This window comes from Oncorhynchus clarkii, chromosome 6 (genome assembly GCF_045791955.1).
Source record: "Oncorhynchus clarkii lewisi isolate Uvic-CL-2024 chromosome 6, UVic_Ocla_1.0, whole genome shotgun sequence".
NCBI lineage: Eukaryota > Metazoa > Chordata > Actinopteri > Salmoniformes > Salmonidae > Oncorhynchus > Oncorhynchus clarkii.
Window position 1 is genome coordinate 17,613,408 of NC_092152.1, and position 24,142 is coordinate 17,637,549.

At 42.0% G+C, this 24,142-nt stretch overlaps 1 protein-coding gene across 1 annotated transcript in view; it reads right to left on the minus strand.

Annotated features, from left to right (window-relative positions):
* The window catches only part of LOC139411926 (snRNA-activating protein complex subunit 4-like), a 30,313-nt gene extending 6,875 nt beyond the window's left edge, over positions 1-23,438 (minus strand). Inside the window, exons 1-20 of the mRNA XM_071158687.1 lie at positions 23,418-23,438; positions 9,304-9,444; positions 9,114-9,154; positions 8,957-9,035; positions 8,772-8,803; positions 8,515-8,655; positions 8,250-8,375; positions 8,083-8,161; positions 7,904-7,985; positions 7,612-7,713; positions 7,298-7,370; positions 7,034-7,198; positions 6,596-6,746; positions 6,119-6,225; positions 5,872-5,966; positions 3,775-3,866; positions 3,583-3,668; positions 3,030-3,491; positions 2,518-2,607; positions 478-658 (exon numbers count right to left, since the gene is read on the minus strand). Of these exons, the coding sequence (XP_071014788.1) occupies positions 478-658; positions 2,518-2,607; positions 3,030-3,491; positions 3,583-3,668; positions 3,775-3,866; positions 5,872-5,966; positions 6,119-6,225; positions 6,596-6,746; positions 7,034-7,198; positions 7,298-7,370; positions 7,612-7,713; positions 7,904-7,985; positions 8,083-8,161; positions 8,250-8,375; positions 8,515-8,655; positions 8,772-8,803; positions 8,957-9,035; positions 9,114-9,154; positions 9,304-9,430 (2,311 nt within the window). The 5' untranslated portion in view covers positions 9,431-9,444; positions 23,418-23,438. The remainder of the gene's footprint in view (positions 1-477; positions 659-2,517; positions 2,608-3,029; positions 3,492-3,582; positions 3,669-3,774; positions 3,867-5,871; positions 5,967-6,118; positions 6,226-6,595; positions 6,747-7,033; positions 7,199-7,297; positions 7,371-7,611; positions 7,714-7,903; positions 7,986-8,082; positions 8,162-8,249; positions 8,376-8,514; positions 8,656-8,771; positions 8,804-8,956; positions 9,036-9,113; positions 9,155-9,303; positions 9,445-23,417) is intronic.
* Positions 23,439-24,142: the final 704 nt, after the last annotated feature.

Below are 24,142 nucleotides of genomic sequence, written 5' to 3' on the forward strand. Positions count from 1 at the left end.
GAGGGAACCATCAGAGGCACTCTCGTATTGTTACATCACCAACATGTATAGAATAAAGGCGCTAACATAGCAGCCATTTTAAAACCTGGCCAAACTACCACCATACCCCGTTCAAAGGCAATTCAATCTTTTGTCTTGCATATTCACCCTCTGAATGGAACACATACACAATCCATGTCTCAATTATCTCGAGGCTTCAAAATCCTTCTTTAACCTGTCTCCTCCCCTTCATCTACACGGACTGAAGTAGATTTAAGAAGTGATATCACTTAGGGATCATAGCTTTAACCTGGTCATTCTACGGCATGGAAAGAGCAGGTGTTCGTAATGTTTTGTACACTTACTGTATATAAAACTCTGGGTCAAGTCCTTGGTTCTGTCTTCCAAAACCCATTATTTAACAACAAGAACGCTCATTTTACTTATCTACAAGTGAGAGAAGTTAGGATGTATTACCTGTGACAACTGATAAAGTACCTTCACTGAGCTTGTTTGAAGAGATTGGTGGGGGCATAAGCACATTTCCCACCCAGGGAGTGACTGCCAACTGAAGGGAATAGTTGAGAGTGGTGTAGGTTTCACTGTTGGCAGAGGAGTACTTTTGCCTTGAGCAATTGTGAGGCGTCCCCTGGTCACTGCTTGTAGACCCACTGTTTTTCTGCAGACATGTACAGTACCAGTCAAAAGTTTGGACACACCTACTCATTCAAGGGTTTTTATTTTTTACATTGTAGAATAATAGTGATGACATCAAAACTATGAAATAACAAATCAAAATATTTTTTATATTTGAGATTCTTCAAAGTAGCCACCCTTTGCCTTGATGACAGCTTTGCACACACTTGGCATTCTCTCAACCAGCTTTATGAGGAATGCTTTTCCAACTGTCTTGAAGGAGTTCCCACATAGCACTTGTTGGCAGCTTTTCCTTCACTCTGTGGGCCAACTCATCCCAAACCATCTCAATTGCCGTGAGGTCGGGTAATTGTGGAGGTCAGGTTATCTGATCCAGATGACTGATCCATCACTCTCCTTGGTCAAATTTCCCTTACACAGCCTGGCGGTGTGTTGGGTCATTGTCCTGTTGAAAAACAAATGAAAGTCCCACTAAGCGCAAACCAGATGGGATGGCGTAATGCTGTGGTAGCCATGCTGGTTAAGTGTGCCTTGAATTTTAAATAAATCACAGAGAGCGTCACCAGCAAAGCACCCCCACGCTTCACGGTTGGAACCACACATGCAGAGATCATCCGTTCACCTACTCTGCGTCTCACAAAGCCACGGCGGTTGGAACCAAAAATCTCAAATTTGGAATCAGACCAAATGACAGATTTCCACCAGTCTAATGTCCATTGCATGTTTTTCTTGGCCCAAGCATGTCTCTTCTTATTGGTGTCCTTTAGTAGTGGTTTCTTTGCAGCAATTCGACCATGAAGGCCTGATTCTGAACTGTTGATGTTGAGATGTGTCGGTTACTGTGAATAATTTATTTGGATGCAATCTGAGGTCCAGTTAACTCTTATCCAGGTCTTCCTTTCCTGTGGCGGTCCTCATGAGAGCCAGTTTCATCATAGCACTTGATGGTTTTTGCGACTGCACTTAAAGAAACGTTCAAAGTTCTTGAAATTTTCTGCATTGACTGACCTTCATGTCCTAAAAGTAATGATGGACTGTCATTTCTCTTTGCTTATTTGAGCTGTTCTTGCCACGATATGGTCTTGGTCTTTTACCAAATAGGGATATCTTCTGTATACCACCCCTACCTTGATGCAACACAACTGATTGGCTCAAACACATTATTTTAAAGGAAAGAAATTCCACAAATGAACTTTTAACAAGGCACACCTGTTAATTGAAATGCATTCCAGGTGACTACCTCATGAAGATGGTTGAGAGAATGCTATGAGTGTGCAAAGCTGTCATCAAGGCAAAAAGGTGGCTACTTTGAAGAATCACAAATATATTTTGATTTGTTTAACACTTGTTGGGTTACGTGTATGTGTTATTTCATAGTTTAGATGTCTTCACTTATTCTACAATGTAGAAAATAGTAAAAATAAAGAAAAACCCTTGAATGAGTAGGTGTGTCCAAACTTTTGACTGGTACTGTACATAGAAAACAGAAGACACATCACAGGCTTTGCGAGGAGAAGACCTCTGTAATAACAAAGCTCAATTTCCATCATCGATTTAGCTAGATAGGCTATGCAACGAAACCTTAGAGCACACAACTATTTTAACACACTGTTCTTACCTAGATTCAAGCTTTTACTATATTTATTTGTATGAAACAATAGGATTTATTGATGGATTCTAATAATCAAACATTTTATCAACATTTCCTTTAAAAAAATTGTTCTAATTTTCACTAAATCTATTCTAACAAATGAACAAAAATGTATCCACTGGAATCATATTTGTTTGGGATAAAAAGCAATTGAAACACCTGTTCTACCACATAAAGAGAGGGTAAATTAAAATATTTTTGTAATTTTTGAGTGTCACCTGGCAACTCACATGTTTTGTGGCATTTGTTTTCTTCCAAGTGATCAGGTTCCTCACCTCTCCATAGCATACCTGGAGCATGGCCAGGTCACTGTTGCAATCCTTTAGAAGGAACACATACAGAGAATGTTGCATGCTCAAAGCAGGAATCAATCGATTAGCCAGCTAACTTTACTACATATTCTAAAATAAGAATCATATTTCTGAGTTCATAAACAAAGAGACTCACTTTAAAATGAGCTACACAGCTGATGAACGATTGAATGTTTATTAAATGTTAACTGCCTCGTGATCCCATTTTGTGATACATTCAGATTAACTTAATATGTAGCTATGGTTACTGATGCAGATCTAGTCTCTGCTTTATGATGGTGGTATTTGGGAACAAAATGACAATGGTTGCACTCATTTTAGGTTGACAACTTCATATAGGCTGGTCTAGGGATGGGTGTTCAAAATCTGCATACGCTATACACATAATGGTGCAACGAATCACATGACTGTTAATAAATAAATGCTGGTACCTTCTTTGCCAGGATTGGGGGGTTTTGTCCAATGACAGTGGCAGCAGGCTCGCCAAAGCGGTCCAGGACGGTGGAGCGGACCACCATGAACTTGCGTGCTGCGGCCTGGCTGTCCGTCGCTGCCTGCTCTTGCGTTGTGTACTTGCTGGGCCATTCAACCATCACACTCCTCACCATCCCTTCAAACTGCTTCTCTCGCATGGGGATCCATTGCTCCATGTCTGGTTGGGTGTAGTCTTCAAAAATGTCACTTTCCTGATCAGATCCGTACAGTTTAAAGAATTTCTGTTTCTTCTCGTCATCACTGTCCATAAATTCCATCTTGACGCTCTCCTCTTCATCGGCGCTTGAGTGCACATCATTGTCTAGCCTTCTAGTCTTCAGCCTACTCTTGATGCTCCTCACAGCCACTGCCTTTCTCCTCTGCAATCCTCTTCTACTTCTGTCCCTCCAAGGTCTGGGCTGTTTACAAAAATAAGAGAGTAATTAACTGTATGTTCAGTGTTACAGACTGAGTTGAGAAGGACAATAAGGCTACATAGTCAACACTCACCTTGTACCCTGTCATTCTCCTCCACTGTTGAAGGACCTGGCTGTCAATTCTGTTAGGCATTTCAGCAGCTATCTTAGCCCATTTGCCTATAGAAAAGGACAAAATAAACTGTTAGACCTGATTATCAAGAAAGGTAACCCGATTATTTTGATATAGTTTCTATGCGAGTCAGCTTTCTATAGCAGTTCCTACATCCATATTTCTCCACCAATTGTCGGAGTTGCGCTTTTTCCTCCTCGTCAAATGGCCCCTTCTTCACGTTCCCAATCAGGACGTCCACATACCTACAGAATCAAACAGCGGTTTGTCAGTGACCATATATTCAAATTAAGCAAGGCCGAGGGGTGTAGTATATGGCCAATATACCACGGCTAAGGGCTTTTCTTACACACAACGCAACGTGCCTGGATACAGCCCTTAGCCATGGTATATTGGCCATATATCACAAACCCCTGAGGTGCCTTATTGCTATTATGAACTGGTTACCAACGTAGAGCAGTAAAAATATTTTTTTTGTCATACCGTGATATTCGATCTGATATACGATGGCTGCAGGGTCTAAAATTAACACCCCGCCACCTGCGGGTAGATTTTGGCATTGGAGTGTAAGATGTCTATTTCACCAGCCATGTTGGCGGGTGTTCAGGGCTCATTTCACTCGCATTTGTGAATAAAAAGTCAAGTATGATCACATTTAATCAAATAAACACTGCAGTAGCTGTTTTCAAAGTATTTCTGCCGTTTAGTTTCATAGCTGGTAAATTAGTCGCACATAGTCAAACTACGAATCCTACACAGCCTATTGCACTTCGAGCTGCAACACTGCCAGGCTGGGGGCTGTGCGCATGTTAAGAGCTGAGTGACAGATTCATTTTTAGAAGCGCTGCGCACAGGCATAAAAGTTGGTATAATTTACTTGAAACCAAACATCTACTGAAGTGAGATTTTATCCTTGTGTTTCTTGGCTATTTACATTGCTGTGTTCACAAGCTAGGCTGTTTTTCTATGTTTGAGTTTTAACTGCTAGGGAAGAGAAGACAATGTTTCTACTATTCAGACTCTCACAGGCACAAACATGACTGGAGTCGCACTACCATGGTAACCTCATTTTTTGTCTCATCTGTGATATTTTGGTTAAAAAGACTCCGGTCTTTACAAAGCATGTTCATACATTTTTTTTGTGTTTTGTTGGTGTAATTTTAGCTGAATTTAAATATTTTGTCTGATAACACATTCTGAGTCGTCATAACAGCTACATAACATGGTCATAACACTTATATTTAGACCTGTTGTGACTATATTGCATTATTTTATGGAAGGTTATGCCACATACATAATAGTGTGAAAACCCACAAAACATGGCAAAACATTCCATTTCACCATAGCCTACTTGTCAATAATATGTTTGCTATAAAACATTTTCTGAAATTGACCATATTAAATGATCATTGTAATTGCGCACAAATTGATGTCAGACATGCACCTACCCCAGTGCTCTGTTACTGATGACTGGCATGAATGCAGGAGCAGGACTAGACACCCTCTTTTTGACTGATGACTGACATGTACGTGATGACTGACATTGACTGATGAAGGGCATGTACGTGATAGGCCTATCTGGCTTATATATGATTATGATGGTCATAATGCTTCTTGACAGTGTCAAAGTGTATTTTCTTAGTACAAGTAAAGAGACAGAGGATGGTCATTATACTTCATCATGAAGTGTATTCTCTGTTATTTTAAATATGATGGAAAAAAAAGTGACTAAATAATTCATTACAACAAAGGACTTCAGAAACAAACTTTCAAACTAACGGAAACTTCTCGGCAGGGAAAAAAACTATTTGCAAAATGTGGGTTTTCACACTCTTAAGTAGGCTTCATAACCAGCCATAAAATAACACAATGTCACAACAGGTGTAAATATATGGGTCATGAGTGTTATGACCCTATTATGGCAGGTTATGTCAACTGTTATGACATATGACATGTTATGAGCATGTAATAACGTGTTGACGCTGGGTTTCAAGTAATGTGTAACCAAAAAATCTGAGTGGCTGGTAGATATTTTGATCTACCTGGCAAAGTGGCTGGTGGACCCCAAAAAATATGTCATGCCCTGCATGGCTGTCAGCCAATCAGCATTCAAAGCACGAACCACCCAGTTTATAATACTTTTTCAAGTTTGAGTAAACTAGAATAGGGTGGCCATCAGGGAGACTTTCAGTGAACGTTGTGAGAGTCAATGCGTTGGCTCTATCGAGCAGAGTCAATAGAAGTCTTCACCTGTCCCTACACTGGCTATCATTTCTGCCAGGCACATCCTGACGCATCTTCCACCAGTTCCCCGCCCCGTGTTTAGCCACTGCTCTCAGTAGCATCTGCAACAACAAACAAAAATCAGAGCACAACTTATATTATCAAATATTTATACTGTACATATGGGCACATCACAACATTTCCTGGGAACAGATTAGATGAAGCTAAAGATACTATTCCCAACAAAAAAAGCCAAAAGCCCTCCTGCCCATACCTCATCTTCTTCTTTAGACCAATGGCCTTTTGTGAGTGTGGGGTCCAGAACCTGAGTCCACCGATACATCAGCTGGCATGAATCCCGGCCCTCCATGAAATAGGAGACTGGAGTACAACATAAATCATGGAGCTGAATTCCCAGAACCCAACACATGATGCACTACCATGACAAGCTACAGTAACTTGTATTGAACAAGCACTTTTTCTGAAGAGAAAAATCAGTAGAGTAGAGCAGTGGACAGTACCTTTAGAGCTTTGCATTTATATTTACATTTTAGTCATTTAGCAGAACTCTTATCCAGAGCGACTTACAGTAGTGAGTGCATACAATTTCATCAGTTAACGCTCCTACTGGAGCCTTACAAAGATGGGTACATAAGCTGGGGACAACAATAACAACTGTCATCGATGTGCACCAACAATAACATAGATGATGAGTACAAGCCAGGGTGTACATTGGGTGGTGGGGACTTACTCTGGGTGTAAGGGATGTAGTTCCCTATCCGCATCTTCTCCACCAGCTCTCTAAGGATGTCGTCCTCCACTCCGCACCACATCCTCCTCTTGAAGTCGGTGCAGATGTAGCGTTGGTATGTTTGGAGACACATGAAGGCTGTCCTGTTGGTCTGTGTGTGACAGACAGAGGAGAGGACATGAGTTCAGAATGGAACAAACCTGAATAGTTTACACATTCAAAGAAATTGGTCATGTTAGGATGTTCAGGGAATTACACTTGACCTACCTACAACCGAGAAACCTAACGGTTCAGTATCAGGTACTGCGCTCTAAACAAAGTATAATCAATCAATCAATCAAACTGTACAAATCAGGACTAGAAATATCACCTCTGGATCTCACTGATAGGAGAGTGTAACAATCATGAGGCTATTTGACCAATACTGTCTGGTCTTACCCCAAGTTTATCAGCAATCTGATCCCAGTTGTGGTGCCCATATTGCACAGCAACTTTCTTGAGCATCTCAATTTCATCTTCCTTCCAACTGGCTTTGTTAATGGAGGGATGCAGGTAGTTCTGCCAAAAGCTTTTTATGTCCTCAGCTTCACGGATGCCTTCAAACTGGATAGGAATAAGATGTTAGCATCAACATTTAAGCCTTTTTAGCAATAGCAAAACAAACACATGAATGGAGGAGAAGACAGCAGTTACTCGACCCACATCAATATTGGAAATCTTTTGCCAGTCATGGTCATCATAGCGGCCACCCATCAGCTCATCCTCCTTCAGTGCACTGCAAGGGAAAGCAGATCCGGCAACAGTTATATAGAAATGGTTTGACTCAGGAACCACAAAAGGAGTTGGAGTCCATGAACATTACAATACATATGGATTAAACCATTCAATCCATTTCATCTCTTCATGTAAAGTGAGAACAAACACAAAACAGACATGTCTGACAAGATAACCAGTCTTATCTTGGAATTAATAGGCTAGATTGGTATTTCCTGTAAAATAGTTATGATGGTAATCACCTGATGGCCTCAATGTCCTTTTCAATTTCAGTGATTTGTTTCCGCAGGATTAGCTTTTCCATGTCTTCAGCTTTGGCCATTTTCTGTGTAAGGTATTCAACCCTTTGAGACAAAATCATGTCATTCATGTAGGCCAATTTGTTAACACCAATCCTAAAAATGTTTACCTACATTTCATAAACCCTATGTAAAAATCTGAAGTTTTGCTCCTGTGATTTTCAAAATGTAGCAAATAAGACATTCCCATTATCAAAAGATACCATTCAGGGTAAAACAATCACCCTTTACTTACTTGGACAGCTTGGGCTGTATCATGCGTTTCATGCTGTCTTTGACCACAGCATTTATCAGCAGAGTCTTCTGCCACCCCTCCCCTGAAAAATATTTAAAGTCACTCTCCGATAATGGTGATGTCAGTTAACAAGGATGCAAGGAGCACTAAGGTCTAACAATTATTATTTTTAGGCTCACATTTTTTCATCTTGATGTCGTGAGTAGGTCTGATTCTTTTACTCATCTTCTCCCTGGTTTCTGGATTAGCAGGTGGGCCCTGTGGGAATTAGAGAAGCAATGTAAAATCATGTAGATATAACCCCTTGACAATGCTCATATTGTACTGAATCAGAACTCATCCCTACCAGAAATGTGACTTTATCTCTGAAATAGGGCATCAGAAAGCTCCCCAAGAAAAGCTTCAGTGTGGGTTCTCCAGATGTGGTAGCCTGGGGAGTTCCTGTGCCAGATAGCTGAGACATAATCTCTTTCTGTTGGGAAAAACAACAAAAAATATTACATCGCATGGACATTGCACAGCTCAGTGCAAAAACTTGAAAAGATTAATTGAACAGATTTCAGACTGCACCTTTAAGAGAAGCTGTGGGCTATTAGTTATTGGTCTCTTACTTGTTGCTGTTGATTGTCTGTTAACAGTTGTTCCAGGTACTCTAATTTCTCTTTCAACACTTCCTGATAAACCAGGTTAATTTGCAGACATGTATCTGTGTTCTGGGGTAGGTCCAGCTCCTCAGCACTGTCCTCTTCGCTCTACCAGACATGGGAGAAAGGAGAGCGCAAGGCCATGTTACAGTAAGTAACCTTATATCATGTAACAAACTGAAAACTGGAGTGCTGGAATTGTGAAAATGCTAATCAATACTAACCAATTCTGTTGAACTTCCTTGGCCATCCACATCTGTTTCAACACATTATAAAAGGGGTCACACTCACTCCCGGTATAAATGTATACTAGCAGGAAAACTTAAATCCCTGAAACAATGAATAACCTGTTGAAACAACACAAGGCAATGGCCTTGGCTACCTGACAAAATCTCAGCATTAAATGCACCTGGACCAAGAGTGGACTCCAACTCTTCAATCTCCCTCTGTATTCGCTCCCGCTCTGCCTCCAGGTTCCCCGGAGAACCCTAGAAGAGCAGGTTGACATTATTTCTCAAATCACCTGAAATAAATCATGGTCACAAGGTAATATTGGTAAGTCTTACCAAATCTTCTGGTTGAGAAGCATTGTCGTCTGATCCATCATCTGACAGCAGTGAAAACAAATAACAGATTTAAGAAGCATGCCAAGGAGTTTTGAAGACTAAATTGTATTCTATGATTAGTGCAGGAGTCAGGGTGTCCTCTCTATACAAGCCCACTGCAACAATGTTTTGACATGCTTTAGATACCAACCAGATGCACAACTGTCTGAAGATTGAACTTCTATGCCGAAATTGCTTTCGGGTCCAAGGTTTTGCTCCAGCGCCAAAATCTGGCGTTCGATTCTCTCCCTCTGTGCAAGAAGGTCATCCGAGGACATAATGAATGAGGCACCTTTTAAAAACAATGGGTAATGAATGATAACAAAACCAGGGATCAGCTAACAGCACAAAATACACTAAAAATACAGTAGCTAGCTAGTTAAGTTAACCTAAACATTACACTAGTTACAACATAGCTACAGATTGTTACACCAGATAATGTGATTTAACCAAAGATGTTTGGTTTCCATTACTGGGAGTTACAGAGTTACTGTTTGTAACCCATTCATAGACGCTAACATAAGTGCATTCAGAAAGTATTCAGCAATATTTCCCGCATTTTGTTACGTTACAGCCTTATCCTAAAATGGATTAACAAAAAAATAAATCCTCATCAATCTACAGACAATACCCCATAAAAGACAAAGAATAAAACAGATTTTTAGAAATGTTTGCAAATGTACTAAAATTTTAAACCAGAAATCTTATTTACATAAGTATTTAGACCCTTTGCTATGAGACTCGAAATTGAGCTCAAGTGCATCCTGTTTCCATTGATCATCCTTGAGATGTTTCTACATCTTGATTGTGGAGTCCACCTGTGGTAAATTCAATTGATTGGACATAATTTGGAAAGGAACGTAACTGTCTACATAAGGTTCCACATTTGACAGTGTATGTCAGAGCAAATGAGGTTGACGGAATTGTCAGTAAGAGCTCCGAGAGAGGATTATGTCGAGGCACAGATCTGGGGAAGGGTACCAAAACATTTCTGTAGCATTGAAGGTCCCCAAGAACACAGTGGCCTCCATCATTCTTAAATGGAAGAAGTTTGAACCACCAAGACTCTTCATAGAGCTGTCCGCCCGGCCAAATTGAGCCATCAGGGAAGAAGGGCCTAGGTCAGGGAGGTGACAAAGAACCCGATGGTCACTCTGACAGAGCTCCAGAGTTCCTCTGTGGAGATGGGAGAACGTTCCAGAAGGACAACCATCTCTGCAGCACTCCACCAATCAGGCCTTTATGGTAGAGTGGCCAGACGGAAGCCACTCCTCAATAAAAAACACATGACAGCCCGCTTGGAGTTTGCCAAAAGGCAGCTGTCTGGTCTGATGAAACCAAGATTGAACTCTTTGGCCTGAATGCCAAGAGTCACATGTGGACTTGAACCCAATTGAATATCTCTGGCGAGACCTGAAAATAGCTGTGACGCTCCCCATCCAACCTGACAGAGCTTGAGAGGATCTGCAAAGAAGAATTGGAGAAACTCGAGGTTGTAATAGCTGCCAAATGTGCTTCAGACCCTTTACTCAGTACTTTGTTGAATACTTATGTCAATGTGATAAGTTTGCTAAAAATAAAAAACTGTCTTTGCTTTATTTTTTTATGGGGTATTGTAAGTAAATTTATTAAGTAAAAACAATTGAATACATTTTAGAGTAAGACTACAACGTAATAAAATGTGTAAAAAGGGGTCTGATTACTTTCCGAATGCACTGTGCACTAGTGCCTAGTGCCTATTGCCGATAGTATCTTCTGGCTGGGACTTTTCTTAAGAGTTCAGACGCTCGTTCTGAACATTAAAACCATGGGTTGGAACCAGTTCAGGGAACAGAACAGAAATCTGGACAATAAAAAAAATGTTCTAGGGACAAAATCAGAACAAAAGTAATTTATACTGTTCCGGAAAATAACAGTCATTTTAAAAACATGGGAACTGGTTAATAACTTTGTTTTACATTCCAGGCATTTTTTTCCAGTCCTGCAATAAAATGCAATAAAGCACCTATGCAAAGCCCTCATTCCAGTGTATGCCTTCCTGACAGCTGAAAATCTTTGCCAGTGTGTGTGTGAAGGCTACCAGCCCCTCCCCCTCCAAAGCATAGCCTGCTGACGTTACAAGTGTGATTCAGAAATTAGGGAGAGAGATACTTAGAGAAGAATGGATTAACTTTTTCAATGCTAGTTAACTTTATTTATTTTTTACCTTCATTTAGCTAGCTAGGCAAGTCAGTTAAGAACAAATTTTATTTACAATGACAGCCTACTGGGGAACAGTGGGTTAACTGCCTTGTTCAGGGGCAGAACGACAAATTTTTACCTTGTCAGCTCAGGGATTCGATCCAGCAACCTTTCAGTTACTGGCCCAACGTTCTAACCACTAAGCCACCTGCCACCCCAAGAATATTATAGTTACGTTGCACATTTTATTTATTAACTACTTTTATTATTTAAAAACTATAATAATCTGGTGCCACTCTGCACACACATACAGTGGGGAGAACAAGTATTTGATAACCTGCAAAATCGACAGTGTTTCCTACTTACAAAGCATGTAGAGGTCTGTAATTTTTAATCATAGGTACACTTCAACTGTGAGAGACAGAATCTAAAACAAAAATCCAGAAAATCACGTATGATTTTTAAGTAATTCATTTGCATTTTATTGCATGACATAAGTATTTGATCACCTACCAACCAGTAAGAATTCCGGCTCTCACAGACCTGTTAGTTTTTCTTTAAGAAGCCCTCCTGTTCTCCACTCATTACCTGTATAAACTGCACCTGTTTGAACTCGTTACCTGTATAAAAGACACCTGTCCACACACTCAATCAAACAGACTCCAACCTCTCCACAATGGCCAAGACCAGAGAGCTGTGTAAGGACATCAGGGATAAAATTGTAGACCTGCACAAGGCTGGGATGGGCTACATGACAATAGGCAAGCAGCTTGGTGAGAAGGCAACAACTGTTGGCGCAATTATTAGAAAATGAAAGAAGCTCAAGATGACGGTCAATCACCCTCGGTCTGGGGCTCCATGCAAGATCTCACCTCGTGGGGCATCAATGATCATGAGGAAGGTGAGGGATCAGCCCAGAACTACACGGCAGGACCTGGTCAATGACCTGAAGAGAGCTGGGACCGCAGTCTGAAAGAAAACCATTAGTAACACACTACGCCATCATGGATTAAAATCCTGCAGCGCACGCAAGGTCCCCCTGCTCAAGCCAGCGCATGTCCAGGCCCGTCTGAAGTTTGCCAATGACCATCTGGATGATCCAGAGGAGGAATGGGAGAAGGTCATGTGGTCTGATGAGACAAAAATATAGCTTTTTTGTCTAAACTCCACTCGCCGTGTTTGGAGGAAGAAGAAGGATGAGTACAACCCCAAAAACACCATCCCAACCGTGAAGCATGGAAGTGGAAACATCATTCTTTGGGGATGCTTTTCTGCAAAGGGGACAGGACGACTGCACCGTATTGAGGGGAGGATGGATGGGGCCATGTTGGCCAAGATCTCGCGATACAACCTCCTTCCCTCAGTAAGAGCATTGAAGATGGGTCGTGGCTGGGTCTTCCAGCATGACAACGACCCGAAACACACAGCCAGGGCAACTAAGGAGTGGCTCCGTAAGAAACATCTCAAGGTTCTGGAGTAGCCTAGCCAGTCTCCAGACCTGAACCAAATATAAAATCTTTGGAGGGGGATGAAAGTCCGTATTGCCCAGCGACAGCCCCGAAACCTGAAGGATCTGGAGAAGGTGTATGGAGGAGTGGGCCAAAATCCCTGCTGCAGTGTGTGCAAACCTGGTCAAGAACTACAGGAAACGTATGATCTCTGTAATTGCAAACAAAGGTTTCTGTACCAAATATTAAGTTCTGCTTTTCTGATGTATCAAATACTTAGTGGGGCAAAAAAGTATTTAGTCAGCCACCAATTGTGCAAGTTCTCCCACTTAAAAAGATGAGGCCAGTTTCAGTTTCATTGAAGGGTGTTACAATCGAGTACTGACGTCATTTCCGGTCACAACTTGCAGACTTGTTTTCGAGTTGCTGTGCGTTTTGTTGCCAACCTGTTTTGCTACCTGACAAATTTACGGTTTTTACTTTTTAATTGCCGTTTATATATTTTTTTTCCTCAACTTTTTCACTCCGGACGCTTTATCTGGACACAATTCGTCAGGACCTCCAACAGCCGAAGCTAAGTAGTAACATTAACATGATGCCTTCTAATTGCAGTCGCTGTACTCGCCTTACGGCGAGGATAGCTGTGCTACAAGCCCAGCTTCAGACGCAATCGTTAGGCAAGGGTAATTTCAGTGTAGGAAAGGATGAAACAGCGTCTGTGCCACCAGTAAGTACAGATGGTAGTATAAATCCCCTGGCACAGTCCCCGCAGCCGGACAACTTTCTCACGGTTTCTGGAAGGAAATGCTGTAGGAACGCTCAACCGGTGTCGCTCATTCAGCCGACAGAAACTTTCAACCGGTTTTCCCCATTAAGCAGCGAGTCGGAGTCAGAGGCCGAGCCTTCTCTGGTCTCTACTCCTCCCGTTACGGGGTCTGAAATGCCGAAGCTTCCCACCATTAGCTCTGACAAATTGAAAACTCTAGTCATTGGCGACTCCATTACCCGCAGTATTAGACTTAAAACGAATCATCCAGCGATCATACACTGTTTACCGGGGGGCAGGGCTACCGACGTTAAGGCTAATCTGAAGATGGTGCTGGCTAAAGCTAAAACTGGCGAGTGTAGAGAGTATAGAGATATTGTTATCCACGTCGGCACCAACGATGTTAGGATGAAACAGTCAGATCACCAAGCGCAACATAGCTTCTGCGTGTAAATCAGCTAGAAAGATGTGTCGGCATCGAGTCTCTGGCCCCCTCCCAGTTAGGGAGAGTGATGAGCTCTACAGCAGAGTCTCACAACTCAATCGCTGGTTGAAAACTGTTTTCTGCCCCTCCCAAAAGATAGAATTTGTAGATAATTGGCCCTCTTTCTGGGACTCACCCACAAACAGGACCAAGCCTGACCTGCTGAGGAGTGACGGACTCCATCCTAGCTGGAGGGGTGCTCTCATTTTATCTACCAACATAGACAGGGCTCGAACTCCTCTAGCTCCACAATGAAATAGGGTGCTGTTAGCCAGCCTGCCAGCATAGTGGAGTCTGCCACTAGCACAGTCAGTGTAGTCAGCTCAGCTATCACCATTGAGACCGTGTCTATGCCTCGACCTAGGTTGGGCAAAACTAAACATGGCGGTGTTCGCCTTAGCAATCTCACTAGGATAAAGACCACCTCCATTCCTGTCATTATTGAAAGAGATCATGATACCTCACATCTCAAAATAGGGCTACTTAATGTTAGATCCCTTACTTCAAAGGCAATTATAGTCAATGAACTAATCACTGATCATAATCTTGATGTGATTGGCCTGACTGAAACATGGCTTAAGCCTGATGAATTTACTGTGTTAAACGAGGCCTCACCTCCTGGCTACACTAGTGACCATATCCCCCGTGCATCCCGCAAAGGCGGAGGTGTTGCTAACATTAACGATAGCAAATTTCAATTTACAAAAAAAAGAAGACGTTTTCATCTTTTGAGCTTCTAGTCATGAAATCTATGCAGCCTACTCAATCACTTTTTATAGCTACTGTTTACAGGCCTCCTGGGCCATATACAGCGTTCCTCACTGAGTTCCCTGAATTCCTATCGGACCTTGTAGTCATAGCAGATAATATTCTAATCTTTGGTGACTTTAATATTCACATGGAAAAGTCCACAGACCCACTCCAAAAGGCTTTCGGAGCCATCGTCGACTCAGTGGGTTTTGTCCAACATGTCTCTGGACCCACTCACTGTCACAGTCATACGCTGGACCTAGTTTTGTCCCATGGAATAAATGTTGTGGATCTTAATGTTTTCCCTCATAATCCTGGACTATCGGACCACCATTTTATTACGCTTGCAATTGCAACAAATAATCTGCTCAGACCCCAACCAAGGAACATCAAAAGTCGTGCTATAAATTCACAGACAACACAAAGATTCCTTGATGTCCTTCCAGATTCCCTCTGTCTACCCAAGGACGCCAGAGGACAAAAATCAGTTAACCACCTAACTGAGGAACTCAATTTAACCTTGCGCAATACCCTAGATGCAGTTGCACTCCTAAAAACTAAAAACATTTCTCATAAGAAACTAGCTCCCTGGTACACAGAAAATACCCGAGCTCTGAAGCAAGCTTCCAGAAAATTGGAACGGAAATGGCGCCACACCAAACTGGAAGTCTTCTGACTAGCTTGGAAAGACAGTACTGTGCAGTACCGAAGAGCCCCTACTGCTGCTCGATCATCCTATTCTTCTAACTTAATTGAGGAAAATAAGAACAATCCGAAATTCCTTTTTGATACTGTCGCAAAGCTAACTAAAAAGCAGCATTCCCCAAGAGAGGATGACTTTCACTTTAGCAGTGATAAATTCATGAACTTCTTTGAGGAAAAGATTATGATTATTAGAAAGCAAATTACGGACTCCTCTTTAAATCTGCGTATTCCTTCAAAGCTCAGTTGTCCTGAGTCTGCACAACTCTGCCAGGACCTAGGATCAAGAGAGACGCTCAAGTGTTTTAGTACTATATCTCTTGATACAATGATGAAAATAATCATGGCCTCTAAACCTTCAAGCTGCATACTGGACCCTATTCCAACTAAACTACTGAAAGAGCTGCTTCCTGTGCTTGGCCCTCCTATGTTGAACATAATAAACGGCTCTCTATCCACCGGATGTGTACCAAACTCACTAAAAGTGGCAGTAATAAAGCCTCTCTTAAAAAAAAGCCAAACCTTGACCCAGAAAATATAAAAAACTAATCGGCCTATATCGAATCTTCCATTCCTCTCAAAAATTTTAGAAAAGGCTGTTGCGCAGCAACTCACTGCCTTCCTGAAGACAAACAATGTATACGAAATGCTTCAGTCTGGTTTTAGACCCCATCATAGCACTGAGACAGCACTTGTGAAGGTGGTAAATGACATTTTAATGGCATCGGACCGAGGCTCTGCATCTGTCCTCGTGCTCCTAGACCTTAGTGCTGCTTTTGATACCATCGATCACCACATTCTTTTGGAGAGATTGGAAACCCAAATTGGTCTACACGGACAAGTTCTGGCCTGGTTTAGATCTTATCTGTCGGAAAGATCAAATCAACTGTAAATTTCGGTGTTCCTCAAGGTTCCGTTTTAGGACCACTATTGTTTTCACTATATATTTGACCTCTTGGGGATGTCATTCGAAAACATAATGTTAACTTTCACTGCTATGCGGATAACACACAGCTGTACATTTCAATGAAACATGGTGAAGCCCCAAAATTGCCCTTGCTAGAAGCATGTGTTTCAGACATAAGGAAGTGGATGGCTGCAAACTTTCTACTTTTAAACTCGGACAAAACAGAGATGCTTGTTCTAGGTCCCAAGAAACAAAGAGATCTTCTGTTGAATATGACAATTAATCTTAATGGTTGTACAGTCGTCTCAAATAAAACTGTGAAGGACCTCGGCGTTACTCTGGACCCTGATCTCTCTTTTGAAGAACATATCAAGACCATTTCAAGGACAGCTTTTTTCCATCTACGTAACATTGCAAAAATCAGAAACTTTCTGTCCAAAAATTATGCAGAAAAATGAATCCATGCTTTTGTCACTTCTAGGTTAGACTACTGCAATGCTCTACTTTCCGGCTACCCGGATAAAGCACTAAATAAACTTCATTTAGTGCTAAATACGGCTGCTAGAATCCTGACTAGAACCAAAAAATTTGATCATATTACTCCAGTGCTAGCCTCTCTACACTGGCTTCCTGTCAAAGCAAGGGCTGATTAAGGTTTTACTGCTAACCTACAAAGCATTACATGGGCTTGCTCCTACCTATCTCTCTGATTTGGTCCTGCCGTACATACCTACACGTACGCTACGGTCACAAGACGCAGGCCTCCTAATTGTCCCTAGAATTTCTAAGCAAACAGCTGGAGGCAGGGCTTTCTCCTATAGAGCTCCATTTTTATGGAACGGTCTGCCTACCCATGTCAGAGACGCAAACTCGGTCTCAACCTTTAAGTCTTTACTGAAGACTCATCTCTTCAGTGGGTCATATGATTGAGTGTAATCTGGCCCAGGATTGGGAAGGTGAACGGAAAGGCTCTGGAGCAACGAACCGCCCTTGCTGTCTCTGCCTGGCCGGTTCCCCTCTTTCCACTGGGATTCTCTGCCTCTAACCCTATTACAGGGGCTGAGTCACTGGCTTACTGGGGCTCTCTCATGCCGTCCCTGGAGGGGGTGCGTCACCTGAGTGGGTTGATTCACTGATGTGGTCATCCTGTCTGGGTTGGCGCCCCCCCGAAGGTCTTTGTGGGCTATACTCAGCCTTGTCTCAGGATGGTAAGTTGGTGGTTGAAGATATCCCTCTAGTGGTGTGGGGGCTGTGCTTTGGCAAAGTGGGTGGGGTTATATCCTTCCTGTTTGGCCCTGTCCGGGGGTGTCCTCGGATGGGGCCACAGTGTCTCCTGACCCCTCCTGTCTCAGCCTCCAGTATTTATGCTGCAGTAGTTTATGTGTCGGGGGGCTAGGATCAGTTTGTTATATCTGGAGTACTTCTCCTGTCCTATTCGGTGTCCTGTGTGAATTTAAGTGTGCACTCTCTAATTCTCTCTTTCTTTCTCTCTCGGAGGACCTGAGCCCTAGGACCATGCCTCAGGACTACCTGACATGATGACTCCTTGCTGTCCCCAGTCCACCTGGCCGTGCTGCTGCTCCAGTTTCAACTGTTCTGCCTTATTATTATTATTATTGGACCATGCTGGTCATTTATGAACATTTGAACATCTTGGCCATGTTCTGTTATAATCTCCACCCGGCACAGCCAGAAGAGGACACCCCACATAGCCTGGTTCCTCTCTAGGTTTTGACCTACCCAAACTACCTACCCTCCAGGACACCACCACCCGATGTCACAGGAAGGCCATAAAGATCATCAAGGACAACAACCACCCGAGCCACTGCCTGTTCACCCCGCTATCATCCAGAAGGCGAGGACTGAGCATGCGTAAAACAGTTCTTGCTTGATTTAGTTAAGAACAAATTCTTATTTACAATGACGGCCTACCCTGGCCAAACCCGGACGATGCTGGGCCAATTGTGCGCTGCCCTATGGGACTCCCAATCACAGCCGTATGTGACACAGCCTGGATTTGAACCAGGTACTGCCTCTTGTACTGAGATGCAGTGAATTAGACTGCTGTGCCACCCAGGAGCCATTTTCTTTAAGTGAAGTCGACATTACAATGGAGTTTAAAACTTGTTATGGCAAGGAGTCCCCTAAAGGGAACACCCCCTCCCATTCAGCTGAAAAGGTGGCGAGGGAAATTCAAAAAATATTCTTTAGAAATATTTAACTTTCACACATTAACAAGTCCAATACAGCAAATGAAAGATAAACATCTTGTTAATCTACCCATCGTGTCCGATTTTTAAAATGTTTTACAGCGAAAACATAACATATATTTATGTTAGATCACCACCAAATTCAAAAACACACAGACATTTTTCACAGCCAAGGATAGTCACAAAAGCTGAAATATAAATAAAATGAATCACTAATCTTTGATTATCTCCATCAGATGACACTCATAGGACATCATGTTATACATGTATTGTGTGTTTTGTTCGATAATGTGCATATACAGACAGTGGGGCAAAAAAGTATTTAGTCAGCCACCAATTGTGCAAGTTCTCCCACTTAAAAAGATGAGAGGCCTGTCATTTTCATCATATGTACACTTCAACTATGACAGACAAAATGAGAAAAGAAAATCACATTGTAGGATTTTTAATGAATTTATTTGCAAATTATGGTGGAAAATAAGTATTTGGTCACCTACAAACAAGCAAGATTTCTGGCTCTCACAGACCTGTAACTTCTTCTTTAAGAGGCTCCTCTGTCCTCCACTCGTTACCTGTATTAATGGCACCTGTTTGAACTTGTTATCAGTATAAAAGACACCTGTCCACAACCTCAAACAGTCACACTCCAAACTGCACTATGGCCAAGACCAAAGAGCTGTCAAAGGACACCAGAAACAAAATTGTAGACCTGCACCAGGCTAGGAAGACTGAATCTGCAATAGGTAAGCAGCTTGGTTTGAAGAAATCAACTGTGGGAGCAATTATTAGGAAATGGAAGACATACAAGACCACTGATAATCTCCCTCGATCTGGGGCTCCACGCAAGATCTCACCCCGTGGGGTCAAAATGATCACAAGAACGGTGAGCAAAAATCCCAGAACCACACGGGGGGACCTAGTGAATGACCTGCAGAGAGCTGGGATCAAAGTAACAAAGCCTACCATCAGTAACACACTACGCTGCCAGGGACTCAAATCCTGCAGTGCCAGACGTGTCCCCCTGCTTAAGCCAGTACATGTCCAGGCCCGTCTGAAGTTTGCTAGAGAGCATTTGGATGATCCAGAAGAAGGTTGGGAGAATATCATATGGTCAGATGAAACCAAAATATAACTTTTTGGTAAAAACTCAACTCGTTGTGTTTGGAGGACAAAGAATGCTGAGTTGCATGCAAAGAACACCACACCTACTGTGAAGCATGGGGGTGGAAACATCATGCTTTGGGGCTGTTTTTCTGCAAAGGGACCAGGACAACTGATCCGTGTAAAGGAAAGAATGGGGACATGTATCGTGAGATTTTGAGTGAAAACCTCCTTCCATCAGCAAGGGAATTGAAGATGAAATGTGGCTGGGTCTTTCAGCATGACAATGATCCCAAACACACCGTCCGGGCAACGAAGGAGTGGTTTCGTAAGATGCGTTTCAAGGTCCTGGAGTGGCCTAGCCAGTCTCCAGATCTCAACCCCATAGAAAATCTTTGGAGGGAGTTGAAAGTCCATGTTGCCCAGCAACAGCCCCAAAACATCACTGCTCTAGAGGAGATCTGCATGGAGGAATGGGACAAAATGCCAGCAACAGTGTGTGAAAACCTTGTCAAACGCTTTATGTAAGTCTTCACCTCTGTCATTGCCAACAAAGGGTATATAATAAAGTATTGAGATAAACTTTTGTTATTGACCAAATACTTATTTTCCAGAATAATTTGCAAATAAATTCATTAAAAATCCTACAATGTGATTTTCTGGATTTTTTTTTTCTCATTTTGTCCGTCATAGTTGAAGTGTACCTATGATAAATTACAGGCCTCATCTTTTTAAGTGGGAGAACTTGCACAATTGGTGGCTGACTAAATACATTTACAGTGGGGCAAAAAAGTATCACTAGCCACTTTAAACAATGCCACTTCATATGTTTTCATACCCTACATTACTCATCTCATATGTATATACTGTACTCTATACCATCTACTGCATCTTGCCTATGCCGTTCGGCCGTCATTCATTTATATATTTTTATGTACATATTCGTATTCATTCCTTTACACTTGTGTGTGTAAGGTAGTTGTTGTGAAATTGTTAGGTTATATTACTTGTTAGATACTACTGCATGGTCAGAACTAGAAGCACAAGCATTTCCCTACACTTGCATTAACACCTGCTAACCATGTCTATGTGACAAATACATTTGATTTAGGCGTACAGAGGCCCATTAACAACCATCACTCCTATGTTCCACTGGCACGTTGTGTTAGCTAATCCAAGTTTATCATTTTAAATGGCTAATTGATCATTAGAAAACCCTTTTGCAATCATGTTAGCACAGCTGAAAACTGTTGTCCTCATTAAAGAAGCAATAAAACTGGTCTTCTTTAGACCAGTTGAGTATCTGGAGCATTTTGTGGGTTCGAAATGGCCAGAAATAAAGAACTTTCTTCTGAAACTCATCAGTCTATTCTTGTTCTGAGAAATGAAGGCTATTCCATGCGAGAAATTACCAAGAAACTGAAGATCTCGTACAACGCTGTGTACTACTCCCTTCACAGAACAGAGCAAACTTGCCTTAACCAAAATAGAAAGAGTGGGAGGCCCCGGTGCACAACTGAGCAAGACGACAAGTCCATTAGAGTGTCTAGTTTGAGAAACAGACGCCTCAGAAGTCATCAATTGGCAGTTTCATTAAATACAACCAATGACGAGATGGCACGTGGGTACCTGCTTCTATGAGGAGATGGGAGAGTCCCCAGGGCTTGCAGCGTGATCTGCGTCATAAATAGAACTGACTTCTATTTTACAGGCTGACTACGTCGCTCGCGTCGCGTTGAGCGTTGCTAAATAAATTTAGAAATCTATATTATTCAATTATTGAACCCACTGCTTGCGCGCGCCAACGAGCGTCTGCGTTGCCAAGGGCGAAAATAGAAGTCAGTTCTATTTGTGATGCAGATCGCGCTGCAAGTCCTGCCTCTCCCATCTCCTCATTGGTTTATAGATGCAGGTACCAAGTGCCATCTCCTTATTGTTTATACCCACGTGGGTGACTGAAAGATGAGGTCGTGGCGGTAATGCACCTAATTTATGAAAGGTCCCAATTGCAATATAAAGTCAAGAGAAGAAAAAGCCTAGGAGGAGAGATGACTAGAAACGATTCAGTTGACTGTTTTATGTGTGGATTAAATGTCAGAGTAGAGGACCTTGTGCATTTCAGGTAAAATAACAACTCAATGTTTATATCTCAGGACAAATTAGCTAGCAACAGCAAGCTAGCTAAATAGGACCAATTAGCTAGCAAGTGCAAGCTAGCTAGCTAAATTGCCATAAATGTTTAATGATTTTCGACCTGTCCCCAAATTAATGTAATTGGTTCAGAGTTTGTTTTGATATTTTAACCAGCATGTCATGATCGAGTTTGATGACAAATAAATTGGTGCGCGTGCGCCATCGTGCATACATTTATTTTGTCTCTCTACACCAAACGCGATCCCGACACGCAGTTTAAAATATTAAAACAAACTCAACCAGTGACATTAATTTGGGAACAGGTCGAAAAGCATTAAACATGTATGGCAATTTAGCTAGTTAGCTTGCATTTGCTAGCTAATTTGTCCTATTTAGCTAGCTTGCTGTTTCATCTTTGAAATTATATGGTGATTGGCATCTACACTTTACCATGAAAACCGGCAAAAAAATTGCATCTTTCAATTACCCACGTGGGTATAACCAATGAGGAGATGGGAGAGGCAGGACTTTCAGCTAGATCTGCTTCACAAATAGAACTGACTTCTATTTTCGCCCTTGGCAACGCAGACGCTCGTTGGCACAATCGAGCAGTGTGGGTGCAATAATTGAATAATATAGATGTATACATTTATTTTGCAACGCACGCGACGCCAGCGGTGTAACCAGCCTGTAAGGCGCTAAAGAGGGTAATGCGTACAGCCCAGTACATCACTGGGGCCAAGCTTCCTGCCATCCAGGACCTATTTAAGCGAGCGGTGTAGCCAGCTTGTAAGGCGATAAAGAGGGTAGTGCGTACAGCCCAGTACATCACTGGGGGCCAAGCTTCCTGCCATCCAGGACCTATATAATAGGCGGTGTCAGAGAGAAGCCCATTAAATCGTCAAGACTGTTTTCTCTGCTACAGCACAGCACGGCAAGCCGTACCGGAGCGCAAAGTCTAGGACCAAAAAACTTCTGCCCATTTTGTACGCTGCTGGTACTCGCTGTTTATCTATGCAGTCACTTCACCCCTACCTAAGTGTACAAATTACACACACTGACTCGGTACCCCCTGTATATAGCCTCGTTATTGTTACTTTAGTTAATTTGGTAAATATTTTCTTAACTCTTCTTGAACTGCACTGTTGGTTAAGGGCTGGTAAGTAAGCATTTCACCGTAATGTCTACACTTGTATTCGGCGCATGTGACAACGTTTGATTTGTGAATAGTTACCACAGGCACAGTCATAATCCCCGCCCAGTTCTACAATTTTTCTTCTTAACATTTGGTTTTAAACCTAATTTTAACCACACTGCTAATCTTATATCCACCCTTAAATTAAGACAAAGTACATTTTTACAATATTGCCCATTTGGACTTTGTGGCTGTGGTAGGTAGCTCGCAAACTAGTGGAAACTCGAGCTGGTGGGGCGTGTTGGACCCATGCGCGAGCAGCAACGACAACATAACATTTGCAGCTAATTCAGTAACTAACAAACACCTGAAATAACCCTAATGCAAAAGCAACATCCGTCAATTTCAGCATCAGTCAACAAGTCTGGTCTAATTTAGCTCGACTTACCAAGTGTCAAATGCAGACAGGTTAACAGATGTCTTGATGATCTGTTATGATTTACAAAATATGATGTAAATATTAAAACAAGTAACTGGCTCGCTAGCTAAATCCCAATGAAATTGTTTGGCATGCTTATTCGTTTAACATCTCTACGCGCCGCAAACAACACAGCTGAAACATTAACATTTTTCCCAGCATGCAATTTTGAAGGAATCAAAGTTGGTTATTTTTAATATCGTGGCATTCATAAACAATTTAGATGATCGAATGTTCCAACTCAATTCCTTGATTAAAACAATCAAATGTAGCGTTGTAATCTTCAAATGCATGAAATACCCACCATACCACACAAACTCCACAGTCACAGGCTTTACACTGCAGCTCCAGTTTTTCAACGTTACTCGCTATCCGGAACACCTGGGATGAACTCTAAAATGGTTAATGGTAAGGATTAAAGCAAGGGGTTTAAGGTTATGGATAGCGCTAACCGTTTCTAAACCCAGAGCATTTAAACAAATATATATATATATATATATATAGACAGGGAGTCGATGCCAAAACCAAAGTCTATTTTCTAGATTAGTCCCGTTTAGCACAATACACACATTAAACTACACATACACATTAGACTAGAGGGAGTGGGGTTATGGGTTGAGATTATGTACACGGTGGTGGCTGGTGGGATCATCATAACTATTATCCAATCAGAACCCCAAAAAATGCTACATACA